Raw genomic sequence first — 14,655 nt, 5'->3', positions numbered from 1 at the left:
GTGGTATTATCAGTGATGGGGAGGAGGGGGTATTGGTCATAGAAGGGGTACCAGTGATGGGGAGGAGGGGGCATTAGAGGGTGGTACCAGTGATGGGGAGGATAGGGTATTAGTCATAGGAGGGGTACCAGTGATAGTGAGGAGGGGGGCATTAGAGGGTGGTATTATCAGTGATGGGGAGGAGGGAGTATTAGTTATAGACAGGGTACCAGTGATGGGGAGAAGGGGGCAATAGTCAGAGGGTGGCATCAGTGAGGTAGACAGAGCTCCTGTCGCGATAATAATGATAATTGCTACAACACTGTACAGCGATGCCGGCGTAGTAACTGCACACAATATATAAGCAGCTGCCACCAGCCCGCGAAGACCCCGCCTAGCACCGGCAGCCACGTGACTGTAACCCCGCCCCCCGGAAACGCAGCTGCCACCGCCGCAGCAGCCATGTCGCTGGAGTCTGTACGGTACAGCCGCGGCTCCCTGCAGGTGCTGAACCAGCTGCTGCTGCCGCAGGAGAGCCGCTATGACCCGGTGACTGGGGTGCGGGAGGGGGCCGAGGCCATCCGGACCATGAAGGTAAGTGAGGCGCGATCCCGCCCAGCACTGCCTGTAACCGGGGGACGCATGTGTTGGGGGCGTGGACGTCACCGGCCAATCGGTGCGCGTCCCCCGCCTCATGTGATCGCCGGGTCACACTCACAGATCTCAACTCAATGGCAGTATCATGGTGTAGCTGGACGTCTGATGAGTGTGGGAGTTTCCCTTAGCAACCAATCAGGTTCTAGCTAGCATTGTGCCCTTTCTAAAAAATAATAGGCATGAGCTTGATAGGTTGCTATGGACAATGGAGTTGTCCTGTCATGATGCTCTGTATGGTGCATAATGAAGGGACTAATACCCCTTTCAGACATACAACAAAATCCCGGGATTTTTCATGTGCACAAGCATAATCCCGGGACCAGGGTATGTCTGAAAGGCTCTACCCGGGATTTTGGTCCTCTAAAATCCCAGGTCCTGCGCACCTGTAATGGACCTGGGATTTTTAAAAACCCGGGTTTGAACCGGGTCTAAAATCCCGGGTATATGTAAATACTGCACTTGGACAAGACCCGGAACGCCGGACTGGACACTAAAGGCTCCGGAATGCAGAGTTTGATGTCTGTTCCGGGGTGGGGGTCTTTTCTGGGGGGATGCCTGTGACAGCTATCACCAGGAAAATGGGGAAGGGGAGGTTACAGCCTCCCTGTGTGGTCCGGACCGTTCCGGTTTTTACTACACGCCCTTACTAAAGGCAACCAGTGGTGGCGTGGATAGTGAAGGAGCAAGCCCCCCGGCCTTTCTCCTCTCCCTGGGCATGGAAGGTCCTTTAGACCAACACAATTTAGCATCTACCCAGGCAGCACTCCCGGACCCTACAAGGTCCGTTTGTTGTCCGGCCCGGCATTCCAAGGTCTTGTCCAGGTCCGGTTTTTACCCATACCCCATAATCAATAAAAATATTTTTACCCTGCAGCTCGTCGCGCTGCCAGTCAGGTGGTGCTGCTATATGGCAAAGAAATTATGAAATGGGACAGGTGTGCCGGGAGCTGTTTGGATGGGACATGTGTCTCAAACGGTGCATGTAGCATGTTAGTGTGTGATTGGATGATGTCACAGGAAAAGCACGGGGTGCATTTAGCAGGTACGTGTGTGTGATTGGATGATGTCGCAGGGCAAGCACTGAGTGCATGTAGCAGGTTAGTGTGTGTGTGATTGGATGAGGTCACAGAGTGGGGACCAGGGTTGCCTACCTTACCCTCTCCATGAGGGAGAAAATGCTCTGTTCCTGGACTTCCCTGGTAATGTATGATTGCCGTCACCTGTGGGGAGCTAAATAATTGAGAAGGTGTTTCACCAGAGGTGATGGCAATCATACATTACCAGTGAAGTCCAGGAACAGAGCATTTTCTCCCTCATGGAGAGGGCTGGTGCATGTAGCAATATGTGTGATTGGATGATGTCAGAGTGAGGACGGGGGTGCATGTAGCAAGTTAGTGTGTGATTGGAAAAGGTCACAGAGCAAGGATGGGTGCATGAAGAAAGTTGGTGAGTGATTGGATGAGTTCACAGTGCAAGGATGGCATACCCTCCAACACGACCCATTCCATTAGGTACAAAATGCTCTGCTCCTGGACTTCGTTGGTACTGTATGATTGCTGTCACCTGTGTTTAGTTGATTGATTAGAAGGATGTTTCACCACAAGTGACAGCAATCATACAGTAAGAAGGAAGTCCAGGAACAGAGCATTTTGTATTTAATGGAATGGGTCATGTTGGAGGGTGTGGGATGGGGTGCATGTAGCAGGTTAGTGTGTGATTGGACAGTGATGTCACAGAGCGAGGACTTGGTGCATGTAGCATGTTAATATGTGATTGGATGAGGTCACATGTTAATATGTGATTGGATGAGGTCACAGAGCGAGAACAGAGTTCAAGTAGCAGGTTGATGTGTGATTGGATGATGTCACAGACACACCCTCCAACATCTCACACATAATAATCGGTACAAATTGGGGAAGGGGTGTGGCCATGGGTAAAAGGGGGGCATGGTCATGCCCCCCTTTTCTATCTTTTCAATAGAGTAATAGAATCTTTATTTATCATAAAATGTCCACATACAATGAACATTAAACGAAAATAAATTGTAAACAATACAAATATACAAAGAGACATTAAAAAAAAAAAAAAAAAGTAACACTTGACTACAGGATTTGTGCATAGGTCAGGAATAACCCTAAGCATCTCTTATATATTTAGCCAGATCTGTCACTCAACCACTGTGGAGAACGTTCCTGTGTAGAACAGTTTCATGTGTCTAACGTTCCACCCCCTTGACATCACCTCCCCCCGCCCAGCCAGGGCTACAGTACACGCCCACCATCCACCATTACTCCACAGCCACCATCCACCATTACTCCTGCACATCCCTACCCTCTGCCAGGACCCCCGCGACCCCCCTCCCGCGATTTGCGGGACCCCCCCTCCCGCGATTTGCGGGACCCCCCCGCGACCCCCCCTCCCGCGATTTGCGCGACCCCCCCTCCTGCGATTCGCGGGACCCCCGCGACCCCCCCTTCCGCGAATCGCGGGACCCCCGCGACCCCCCCTCCCGCGAATCGCGGGACCCCCGCGACCCCCCCTCCCGCGAATCGCGGGGCCCCCGCGACCCCACCTCCCGCGAATCGCGGGACCCCCGCGACCCCCCCCTCCCGCGATTCGCGGGACCCCGCACCCCCCCTCCCGCGAATCGCGGGGCCCCCGCGACCCCACCTCCCGCGAATCGCGGGACCCCCGCGACCCCCCCCCTCCCGCGATTCGCGGGACCCCGCACCCCCCCTCCCGCGAGTCGCGGGACCCCTGCTTTCCCCCCTCCTGCGAGTCGCGGGACCCCCGCGACCCCCCCTCCCGTGATTCGCGGGACCCCCGCGACCACCCCCTCCCGCGATTCGCGGGACCCCCGCGACCACCCCCTCCCGCGATTCGCGGGACCCCCGCGACCACCCCCTCCCGCGATTCGCGGGACCCCCGCGACCCTCCCGCGAATCGCGGGACCCCAGCGACCCCTCCCTCCCGCGAGCCCCCTCCCGCGTTTCGCAGGGCCCCTGCGACCCCCCTCCAGGCATTAAAAGGGCCCCCCGCGACCCCCCCTCCCGCGATTCACGGCACTCCCCCTACTGCGATTTGCGACCCCCCCTCCCGCAATTCGCCCCGCCCCCTCCCGCGATTCACGGAACCCCCCGTAGCGGCCCCCTCCCGCGATTTGCGGGCCCCCTCGGCACTTCTCGCGATTTGCGACCGCCCCCTAATTCACACATTCGGGGACCCCACCTCCCGCGATTCATGCCCCCCTCACGCAATTCACGGCACCCCCCACACCCCCCTTCCTGCGATTCGCAACCCCCCACGACCCCCCTCCCGCGATTCACGAAACCCCCCGTAGCGCCCCCCTCCCGCGATTTGCGGGCCCCCTCGGCACCTCTCGCGATTTGCGACCGCCCCGTAATTCACACATTCGGGGACCCCCCCTCCCGCGATTCATGCCCCCCTCACGCAATTCACGGCACCCCCCACACCCCCCTTCCTGCGATTCGGAACCCCCCACGACCCCCCCTCCCGCGATTCATGCCCCCTCCCGCGATTCACGGACCCCCGCACCACCCCCCTGCGCCCACCCTCCCTTGATTCACGCCCCCCTCATGCAATTCACGGCAACCCCCCACACCCCCCCTCCTGCGATTCATGACCCCTCCCGCAATTCACGGACCTCCGCAACCCCCCCTCCCGCAATTTACTAACCCCGACAACCCCCCTCCCGCAATTTGCGAACCCCCCTTCCCACGATTCAAGCCCCCCCGCGCCCCCGCCCACGATTTGCGGACCCCCGCCCCCTCCCGCTAACCGTGGATCCCCACACACCACCCCCCCTCCCGCAATTTGCAGACCCCCCTGACCCCCTTCCGGCAATTCCACCCCCCAGCGGACCACCGCGGCCCCCGCTCCCGCATTTCACGTACCCCCGTGACAATGGGGGATCCTGTACCACCACAAGCAGGTACCGCCCCTAGGTGGGAAATCCGGCCCTGGCTGCCGCACTGCAGGTTTCCCCACTGCCCTCTGCACTAGCTCCACAACTTTTATCAATGTCTTGCCCACATACCACTATTATACAGCCTCCTGCTCTCATGCACGCTCACTCCCTCCCAGTGGGAGGAGACGCTCACCCACTGCCGGGAGCTGCATACTGTCCTTCACCCTCCTCCAGTTCTAGGGATGCCCATCGACCATCAATGATTTTCAAATAATCGATGGTTTATGGCCGATGTTGAATACTTTTGCCATCAATGTGGGAGGACACTGCCCTGCCTCCTGTTCTCCTGCCCCGTAACTTCCGCCAGTGGAGACCCGCTCACCCTGTGTTGCCCACATTCCCCTATCATGCTTTAGCGCCCAGCCTCCTGCTCTCATGCACCCTAACTCCCACCCAGTCGGAGGAGACACTGACTCCTGTATTTCTGTGCTGCCACGCTGGACCCTCACCCACTGGCAGAAGCTGCACAGTGTCCACCACCCTCTTTAGTCCCCCGTATGCCCACACACCCCTATCACTACCCAGCTTCCTGCTCTCCTGAACCGTAACTTCCACCACTGGGTAATCGCTGACGCTGTGTTGCCCACATACCCCTATTATGCCTCATATCCCAGCCTCCTGCTCTCATGCACCCTAACTCCCACCCAGTAGGAGGAGACACTGACTCAGGGCCACCGTCCGGTACTCCTGTGCTGCCACGCTGGACCCTCACCCACTGACAGAAGCTGCAATACAGGGCATCTTTCATACAATTCTAACCATATTTCTCACAATACAAATGTTCACAAATTAAGGGGCGTAGCCCCTTACGCCGGTGTGAAGAGCGCCCGTAGGGCGCGATGAATCACCTAGTTTAAAATATTTAAAGTGATCAGATATGGCCGAGTCCCACCCTGCACACTACAGACTCAACCCTCTCCTCAGCAGTCACCATCTTTCTTCATGGCAGGTGCAAAATATCTCCCAGTGAGCCAGCGGACCAGGCTGGGGTGTCAGGTTACATCATCTACTCGGAGCCCCAGGGTGACCTGAGTATCCTGTTAATGGCACTCACCCGCTTCTTGGGGCCCTCCGGGCCTCTTTACCCACCCATCAGTGCAAATCCTGTGCAACCATGGCAATGGCGGAACTTGTGCTCTGCGATGTGCGCTCGCTTTGCCTTCCCCTGGGTACGGAGATGAGGCTCAGGGGTTCTTGGGAGGAATCACTGAGATGTGCCTGATGATTCTTACCCCCCCCCCCCCCCTGCAGTACACCCCAGGAGATGTAGTCTTGGCTGGCACCCCCCTCACCCACCCCGAAGAGCAGTCAGCGATGTCGGGAGCTACAATTACCAGAATCCCCGTGGCCCCCCCTAGGCTGACTAAAAGCAGGGCAAAGGGATGAAGGGATGAGCTGCCTATCAATCACTGCAGCAACAAAAACTGGTAATCGCTGACTGAGATTAGAAAAGTAATCGCTCTGATGGACTCGGAACCCCATGCTGTGAATGTCGGGACCCACTTTGGGGTCAGCACCCACAGTTTGAGAACCGCTGTGTTTGTGCTTGTCCACAAAGACATTACACTGCCCCCCTGTGGATGTAACATTCTAGGATTTAAAAAAATGTCAAGTCTATTACAGCTGGCTAAACCCATTGAGATGCCCATAATAACAGATTATATGCATAGCACAGGTGTAACTACAGTAACATGTAGATTATAAGCACATTCTGATATCCATACACAATGATATTGAAGCTTCCATTCTCTGTAGAACACGATCATTACCAAAAGTAAGAAATCATTTAAAACCACTAGAGTAAGCAAGCTGCATTGTCTTGTCCAGGTCCGTGGAGCTCCAGCAATCGCCATTGTGGGGTCCCTTAGCTTGGCGGTTGAGCTGGCCTCCAGCCCCCCGCAGCAGGTTCCAGACCTTGTCACCTTTGTCCGGGAATCAATGGATCACTTAGTCAGCGCCCGGCCAACCGCGGTCAACATGAAGAGAGCGGGAGACGAGCTGAATTCATTCTTGGCACAGATGGCGGAGCAGCCGGAGGCCACCGTCAAGGGGCTAACAGAAAGGTAGACCATAGACCGGCCATACATGTCCTAGTTATTCCACCCCCTAGTGCTCTTTACCTCTCACCTCAATCCCGGCACTCTCTGTCCTCCTCTCAGTGTGATCCAGTGGGCAGAAGACCTTCTAGAGAAGGATGTCAAGGACAATCGCAAGATCGGAGACCTAGGAGCACAGCACATCCTTCAGACCACAAAGGCCACAGGTGGGGTCTGCATAATGACCCACTGCAACACAGGGTCACTGGCTACCGCTGGCTATGGCACCGCTCTGGGTAAGAGAACACTAATGCTATGATTTTTCGGTATGTGACCTAGATACGTGAAAGGACAACTCAGATCCGCACAGCAAAAGAGTCTTTCGTCATATTTGTACCCCACCCCCCATTTTTTTTCTTTTTCGATTCCGCACCCATTCTTTTCAAACGGGTCCTGCTACATAGCACGCACTCACGCTGATTTATAGTCTAATGCCCTTTTGTAGGTGGGGAGGGGGCGGCGACTTGCTCTGGTTAAGAAAACGGAGGAATGTGGCCACCGCTTGGGGGAGGGCAGAGGCCAGGGATCTTCGTAGTTGGATGGAGACTTCCTGGCCTCTGCGATGGGCGGCACCGTGGGTGAGAGATCAGATGTTGTGTCCTAGGGGGCAGGTCAGATCAGTACTGCAGCGGGAGGAGCCTGCATGTAATAGACGCCACCTGCTGCGTCACCAGACAGCGCTGACTGCTGCTTCAGAGGAAGTTATAGGATCTCTGACCGCACCTGAACCAGGAGCTTAGGGGGAAATGACAGAGATGGGAGTTCTATTTCAGATGAGCTGTTGCTATGGGCAACCAATCAGATTCTCTATGATCTTCTAGAAGGTGCTAAATAAGTAAGAAGTAGATTCTGATTGGTTGTCCCCATAGCAACCTCCCATCTGAACTAGAACTCCCATCTTAGTAAATGTCCCCCTTAGGCCCTGATTTCAGGTTTGATCAGTAAACAACCTCAGGCTCGCCCACTGAATAACCGCACCCCCCCGCGACGCCGAATCCCCTCGGTACCATGCCAGGGGGATGTGTACGAAAACATACCCCCTCATATGCCTCCGCAAACAGAAGTCCGTTACGAGCACAATGCTGAAGACGTGGCGGTGGCATTGGCCTGCCCGCGAACCCATGGGAACGCCCAGCGTTTTCAGGGGGATGCCCATAAAACGCTGGGCGTTCCCATGGTCCAGTGACGTCTCTGCCCCCCCCTGGCCCACCCTCCCCGTAATGAACGAGCCAGCGAGTGTGTAACTCGCCAAAGCCGTTTGTTGTCGGGGATTGCACATGCGCAAAATACGCGTTTGCTTGATCCTGATTGAATCGGTAAGCTGAGCGCCTCTCGAATGGGAGTTCTATCGAAGATGGGATGTTGCCCATAGCAACCAATCAGATTCTACTTACTTATTTAGCATCTTCTAGAACACAGGTCTTCAACCTGTGTCCCTCCAGATGTTGTGGAACTATATTTCCCATCATGCCCTGGCAGTTTTGGCATGCTCTTATAGGAAAAAAATGTGGCAATGCATGTTGGAACATGTAGTTTCACAACATCTGGATGGGCACAGGTTGAAGACCCATGTTCTAGAAGATACAAGCTAGAATCTGATTGGTTTCCCACAGCAACTTCTATCTTGGTAAATAAACCCCTTAGTGCAGTCAGGAGCAAGGGTGAGATGGTCACTGGTCCTGGACCCTACAGGAGAAGCCTGGTGGAAGCCAGCCTGAGCCACGCGTGGGTGATGTATCACTGCCTCCCCCTGTAGCACTGACAGATAATTAAAAACACATTAGTGATCAGGTACACATCTGGGCAGACGCTCATTTCTTATTTCCACAGCGATAACAAATAACTACTTGGTCTAATACAATTTGAGTATCACTTATCCCAAATCCTAGGGACCATGCGCATTTTGGATAAGGGATTTTGGATTTTTTTTATTTTTCATACTTACCTGGTCCCCCGACGTCCACGGCGGCCTTCAGGATCCTCTTTAAGTGTGCGGGCTTGCCGTTGATGTCTCAGGTGCGCCCGCGCAATGCACCCCAGGGACTGGGAATGCCACTGAAGAGGATCCCTGAGGCTGTTGTGGACAATTGTGGCGCAGCTCATCTTTGCAGGGGCTGGCGGTGGATTCACCATGCGGAAGCCCCCGCACGCGCGTCCCCTTACAACGGGGCTCCACCCGGGTCCCCCCTGCATTCCCCCACCTCCCTGCTCCCCCTTCCCCCTAACCCTGCTCATCTCCCTGAAGCGGAGACAGGCATGGTTCCCGTCCCCACTCTGACGGGAAACTGGGACGCACATACCAGTCAGATGTAGCGCTATTCGCCAGTGGGGGGTGGTCTGGCAAGTCTCGGCACTGGATGAGCAGCGCTACATCTGTAAGTTTAAAAAAAAAAAAAAAAAAAATGGGCGGTGGTGGAAAAAAACAAAAAAACTAAATATTCTGAAAAACCATTGAGATCCGCCCTGTACCAGATAATGGGGGAAATGTACTAATTTACTAAGTGTATTCTACTTCACATGTGATGTTGCTATGGGCAACCAATCAGAATCTACTTCTTATTGATTTAGCACCTTCTAGAACAGTGGTAGCCAACCCTAGCCCTCGAGAGCTCTCATTAATCACTGACACATTTTAAAAGATCCACAGATGGAGCTAATTAGCTCACTTGTGATTCTGTGAGGAGACCTGGAAAACATGCACTGTTGGTAGCTCTTGAGGACTAGGGTTGGCTACCACAGCTCTAGAACATAGTAGACAGGATCTGATTGGTTGTCCACAGCAACATCCCATGTGAACTGTAGAATACACATCTTTGTAAATTTCCCCCAATATATAAAGGCCCCTCTGTCTCTGCATGGTCATGTCTTCAGGCCCAATGTACCTGTGGAGTATTGTGCTTTGTGCTGGTTCAATTCATTAACAGATTCCTCAAAAAAATGAACATAACCTACATTTAAGTTAGACAGATCCTGGCATAACTACCAGAAGTCACCAGCAAACCATTCTAATATGTTGTGTTTGAGTGCATCTGTATGAATGGGCAAGCCTCTATGTTCATGGTATAACCTATTTTTTTTAGTAAATACGTTAATGATTTAAAATATGAGGGAGCTCCAATTAAATGAAATTGCATTTAAATGTATTCAACTAACAGATATAGCGGGTAGCCTAAACATAAGGGTGCTCCCAACTAGTACTTTTATAGTTTTGACTCAAAAAAATACTAGGAAACATTTGGACATATTGCCATTGTTACAGCCAGGCTGCTAAGCTACCGTTTCTGGTTGCCATGGTTATGGCCCATTGCTAGGACAATGGCACCTGTTGCCATGGTTACAGCCCACTGCTAGGCTACAGTTACTGGCTGCCATGGTTAAAGCCCATTGCTAAGAAGATGGCACCCGTTGCTTGGTTACAGCCCACTGCTAGGCAACAATTATTGTTTGCCATGATTCTGTCCCATTGCTAGGAAGATGGCCTCCATTACCTCAAATAAATTGTTTATTAGAAGTTTTACAGATAATACATCAATAGACATATACATCATTAAGGGCAGGGGGAAGAGGAAAAGAAACAGGGTAAACCATGTCACTACGGTTATTATCCCCTTCTCGTGGCCCTTTCATTTCCTTACCCCCTGAACCTGAGGGTTATCGCCCAAAATAATATGGAGGTGGTAGGTTATGGTATGTTAACCATGGTGCCCAGATCTCTTTGAAAGGTGATGATTTATCTTCCACAATGCTGGCTATGTATTCCATGTCCCAAATTGCTGCAAACATTGCACTTCTAGATGGAATGTTTGTGACTTCCAGTGAAAAGCAATCTTTATTTTTACTGCACTGGTCATGTACCAAATAAGTTTTTGGGTATCTTTTGAAATATTAGGAATGCTTTGGGGGTAATAAGAAAAAAGGAGGGGCGAACGGAATAACTAAGTCTGTAATCTGTGATATTAGGCCATGGATAAATTTCCATAGGCTTACCACTCTAGGACAGTCCCAAAAAATATGGAGCAAAGTGCCTCTTGACCCACACCTTCTCCAACAAGACATTTGGGTAAGCTTTCATTACCATAGTAAGCCAAAAAGTGTTATCCAAAATAATCATTTCCTAGAATATATGTTGCCCCCAAGTTCTCCAGTGTCGCTTATACTGACCATAGACACTGGTATTAGTGTTCCTTCTAGGAACAGGGGCGGGCAGGGCGCCGCTGCACGGGGGTAGCGTCAAGGGGGCGGACCAGGCCCGCCGACATCACTGTTCTGGGCGGTCCCAGGCCGCCAATGTCACAATGGGGGCGTGCCCGGGCTGCACTGTGACGAAAAGGGGCGGCCCCGGCCCCGAAGGCTCTGCACTGCCGGGGAAGCGCCAGGCACCACTATATACTGTGGCGCCGGGCTTCCCCGGTATCACCATAACAGTAGGAGGCAGGCTGTTTTAGCGGGGCGCTGCCAGAGTGGCAGGGCGCATTTTGCCCTTTAAAAATCGGGCAGGGTGCAGCGCCCTGCTAAGTCAGCCAAGCGGGAACACTAGGTATTGTGCAGTCGGCCTGGTATTGCATTGTGGATGAGACTCTAACCAGTAATGAAAGTGTAGACCATTATGAGGATTTCTGAAGAACTTGATGGGAACATGGCTGTCAGTCTACGTATGCAGTCATCTACCACACTAGCCAGCTCCATGTTCACCTTGACCATCAACATTTTAATTGTTCATCTCAACATCTACGTGTGGTCAAAGTGTCCCCTAATCCTTCAGTCTTGCTTTCACCAGGCTGCAGTTATGAAGCCGTCTACATTACTTTGCTTGATCTTTATGTATTTGCTGTGGTTCTGTGGCAGGTGTGGTGCGCTCCCTTCACGCCCTTGGCCGTCTGTCCCAGGTTTTCTGCACAGAGACTCGCCCCTATAACCAGGGCTCCAGGCTCACCGCTTACGAGTTGGTATTTGAGAAGATTCCAGCCACTCTCATCACAGACAGCATGGCGGCAGTCACTATGAGAGAACGCCAGGTCAGCGGTGAGTGCCACATGGAAGTAACCGCTTCAGTCTTTTGTCCTTGTTGTCATCGATAAGACTTGTGGTTCTACGGTGTTATTGTTTCTCACTAAGACAACGGTCAGGGAAAGGGGTAAATTACCCCAAACGGGGTAAAATTGAAATTCCTGGTGGTAATGGATGGTCGCGCTGCTGAGACACAGCCGGGCATGCATATGAATCTATATGCATGCCCTACTGTGTCTCGGCAGCGCGACCGTCCATTACCCCCAGGAATTTAATTTCATATAGTCTATGCACATGCCCGGCTGTATGTGTTACAGTACTGTAGTGTACAAGGACTGACGCAGTGCAGGCTGTGTGTGTTACAGTACAAGGACCTGATGCAGTGCGGGCTGTGTGTGTTATACTACTGTAGTGTACAAGGACCTGACGCAGTGCGGGCTGTGTGTGTTATAGTACTGTGGTGTACAAGGACCCGATGCAGTGCGTGCTGTGTATGTTACAGTACTGTAGTGTACAAGGACCTAATGCAGTGCAGTGCAGGCTGTGTGCGTTATAGTACTGTAGTGTACAAGGACCTGACGCAGTGCAGTGCGGGCTGTGTGTGTTATAGTACTGTAGTGTACAAGGACTGACGCAGTGCGAGCTGTGTGTGTGTGTTACAGTACTGTAGTGTACAAGGACCTGACGCAGTGCAGTGCGGGCTGTGTGTGTTATAGTACGGTAGTGTACAAGGACCTGACGCAGTGCAGTGTGGGCTGTGTGTGTTACAGCACTGTAGTGTACAAGGACCTGATGCAGTGCAGAGCGTCAGGCCCTTGTGTATAACACTCTTCCCCGTGTTATGCCCGGGGCCGCGCCTCCAAGTCAGCCCGCTTCTTCAGTAGAGTTGGCTAGTTGCTGCGCCATCTCGGCAGTGCGCAGTCTGTACTGCTGCTGTGGTGCTGAGTTTCTTTGCCTGGTTATAGGCTCCTGTCAGTGTATACCCATCTCTAATCTAGGGGAAAATGTGCACAGACTGTCACTATATCATCTTGTTATACTGGCACTAATAGTTGCCTGGACATCACATTATCAATGGCTTTACCACACACAGCCTGGCAGCCATTAATTATGATAATGACCATGTATGGCTGTGTGTGGTATAAATTATGCACCACACACAGCTATGTAGTTATCATCATCAATGGCTGCCAGACTGTGTACTGTGTGGTAACATCCGCATATCTAAATATATTTTGGGGTAAAAGTTCCCTGACCCCTGCACTAAGAGAATAGCCTGATGCTGACCCTTGCTATCATATAGGGTGATCTGCATGCGGCCATTTTGTCAGTAAATTTGGATGATTTGGTCATAGCAGGCCTGACGTTGGCATGAGTGCGGCTACAGTGAGAACCGTCGGGACATGTCCACATAGAAATAGTTTAAGGCCTAAAAATGTTACCACAAATGCAATGGTGGCCAATGGATGTTCACCAATAATGTGTGGGCATTGTGTTCCCTACAGTATACTGATAATAAGATCACCTTCATCAGCATAAATTGTCTCTAGTCCGTCACTCTACCTTCTTGCATTGGAAATATTTGGTAATAATGGTTGGTAATAACTTATTGATGATTATTAGCACCAATATAATTGTAATACCCATCTAGGAAGAATAAGAAAGTTGATTTTGCTTTTCCCTCATCCAATTCCATTCCTGTCCCCAGCTGTTGTGGTGGGAGCCGACCGAGTGGTTGCCAATGGCGACACTGCCAATAAGGTCGGAACCTACCAGTTGGCCATCACTGCCAAGTACCACGGAATCCCTTTCTACGTGGCCGCACCCAGCACCTCATGTGACCTCAGCTTGCCCACAGGAAGCAGCATTGTGATCGAGGAGAGGCCCAGTCGCGAGTTGACCGACATAAATGGCGTCCGTGTGGCGGCTCCAGGTGGGTGGCGGTGGAACAAGTGTTAGATGATGATTTGTCCGATTCCTGCTAGGTATGATGACTTCCTTCTCCTCACAGGCATTCAGGTCTGGAACCCTGCTTTTGATGTCACTCCCCACGAACTGATCACTGGAATAATTACAGAGCATGGCGTCTTCACACCGGGAGAGCTGGTAGATGGCCTCAGGAGAAATCCTTAACATTCTGTGTGGCGTTTCACATGGCGAACCAATGCAGTTCCCAAAGCCTAGTCTGCAACCTATGCAAACCACATTGTACATTTACTGTGAGCCCCCCTCCCCAATCTTCTTGTCCCCACTGCCTTAACTACATTTTTATAATAAATTTGCATGGATCAATGCTTCCACTGTAACAGGTCTGTGTGGAGTTCTGTTTGGGTCATTTGTAGGGCGTATGGTGGTCACCCGAGTACAGGATGTGTGACCTTCTGTGTCAGAGAGTTCCATCTGACTTAGAACCTGATTCAGGTTGGTTTTCAAAAGCAAACTCCTTCTTTAATGGACAAAACCATTTTGCACTGCAGGTGGGGCAGATGTAACGGTACTTGTTTCCTAGCACGGCGCCCGTCGGGTCCCATTGCATACCGTAACTTAAGGTATGTGATGGGACCAGATCAGACCCGATTTTAAGTGTGTTAACACATTCCTATACAATTTTAAAATCGCGTTGCATGCCATTACAATGGCATGCGATGCGACGCGATTATACCCGTTTTTCCATTGTAATCAGCCATCAGGGTGGCTGTACAATGTTAAATGCCTCCCCCCCCCCCCCCCCCCCCACCCGATTTTTAATTGTATACCCACCATGATGGTTAATTAGTATGTAAAATGCCCCCACATTGTTAACGCCATGCCACGATCAACGCCAACCCGAAGCGTGGCGAGCCTGTGAGGGGCGGCGGTACGCATCATCCGACCTTTTCATATTTTTTTATAGTGTGGCAAGCGCAGCGAGCCATCGAGTCTGAAGCG

At 52.2% G+C, this 14,655-nt stretch overlaps 1 protein-coding gene across 1 annotated transcript; it reads left to right on the top strand.

Annotated features, from left to right (window-relative positions):
* Positions 1–368: 368 nt before the first annotated feature.
* Positions 369–14,033, top strand: MRI1 (methylthioribose-1-phosphate isomerase 1). The gene is made up of 6 exons (XM_083185380.1): positions 369–573; positions 6,452–6,687; positions 6,784–6,956; positions 11,566–11,742; positions 13,436–13,660; positions 13,739–14,033. The coding sequence occupies exons 1-6, from the start codon at positions 442–444 to the stop codon at positions 13,858–13,860; spliced, it is 1,065 nt and encodes a 354-aa protein (XP_083041506.1). The 5' UTR covers positions 369–441; the 3' UTR covers positions 13,861–14,033.
* The last annotated feature ends 622 nt before the right edge of the window (positions 14,034–14,655 follow it).

The sequence above is a fragment of the Crinia signifera genome, chromosome 4, assembly GCF_055691185.1.
Source record: "Crinia signifera chromosome 4, ASM5569118v1, whole genome shotgun sequence".
NCBI classification, from domain to species: Eukaryota; Metazoa; Chordata; class Amphibia; order Anura; family Myobatrachidae; genus Crinia; species Crinia signifera.
This window is presented reverse-complemented; position numbering and strand designations above follow the sequence as displayed.

Coding starts and splice junctions, on each gene's coding strand:
- MRI1 (XM_083185380.1), top strand. CDS start 442: ATGTCGCTGGAGTCTGTACGGTACAGCCGCGGCTCCCTGCAGGTGCTG. Junction 574..6,451: donor AGGCCATCCGGACCATGAAG/GTAAGTGAGGCG, acceptor TGTCTTGTCCAG/GTCCGTGGAGCTCCAGCAAT. Junction 13,661..13,738: donor CGTCCGTGTGGCGGCTCCAG/GTGGGTGGCGGT, acceptor TTCTCCTCACAG/GCATTCAGGTCTGGAACCCT.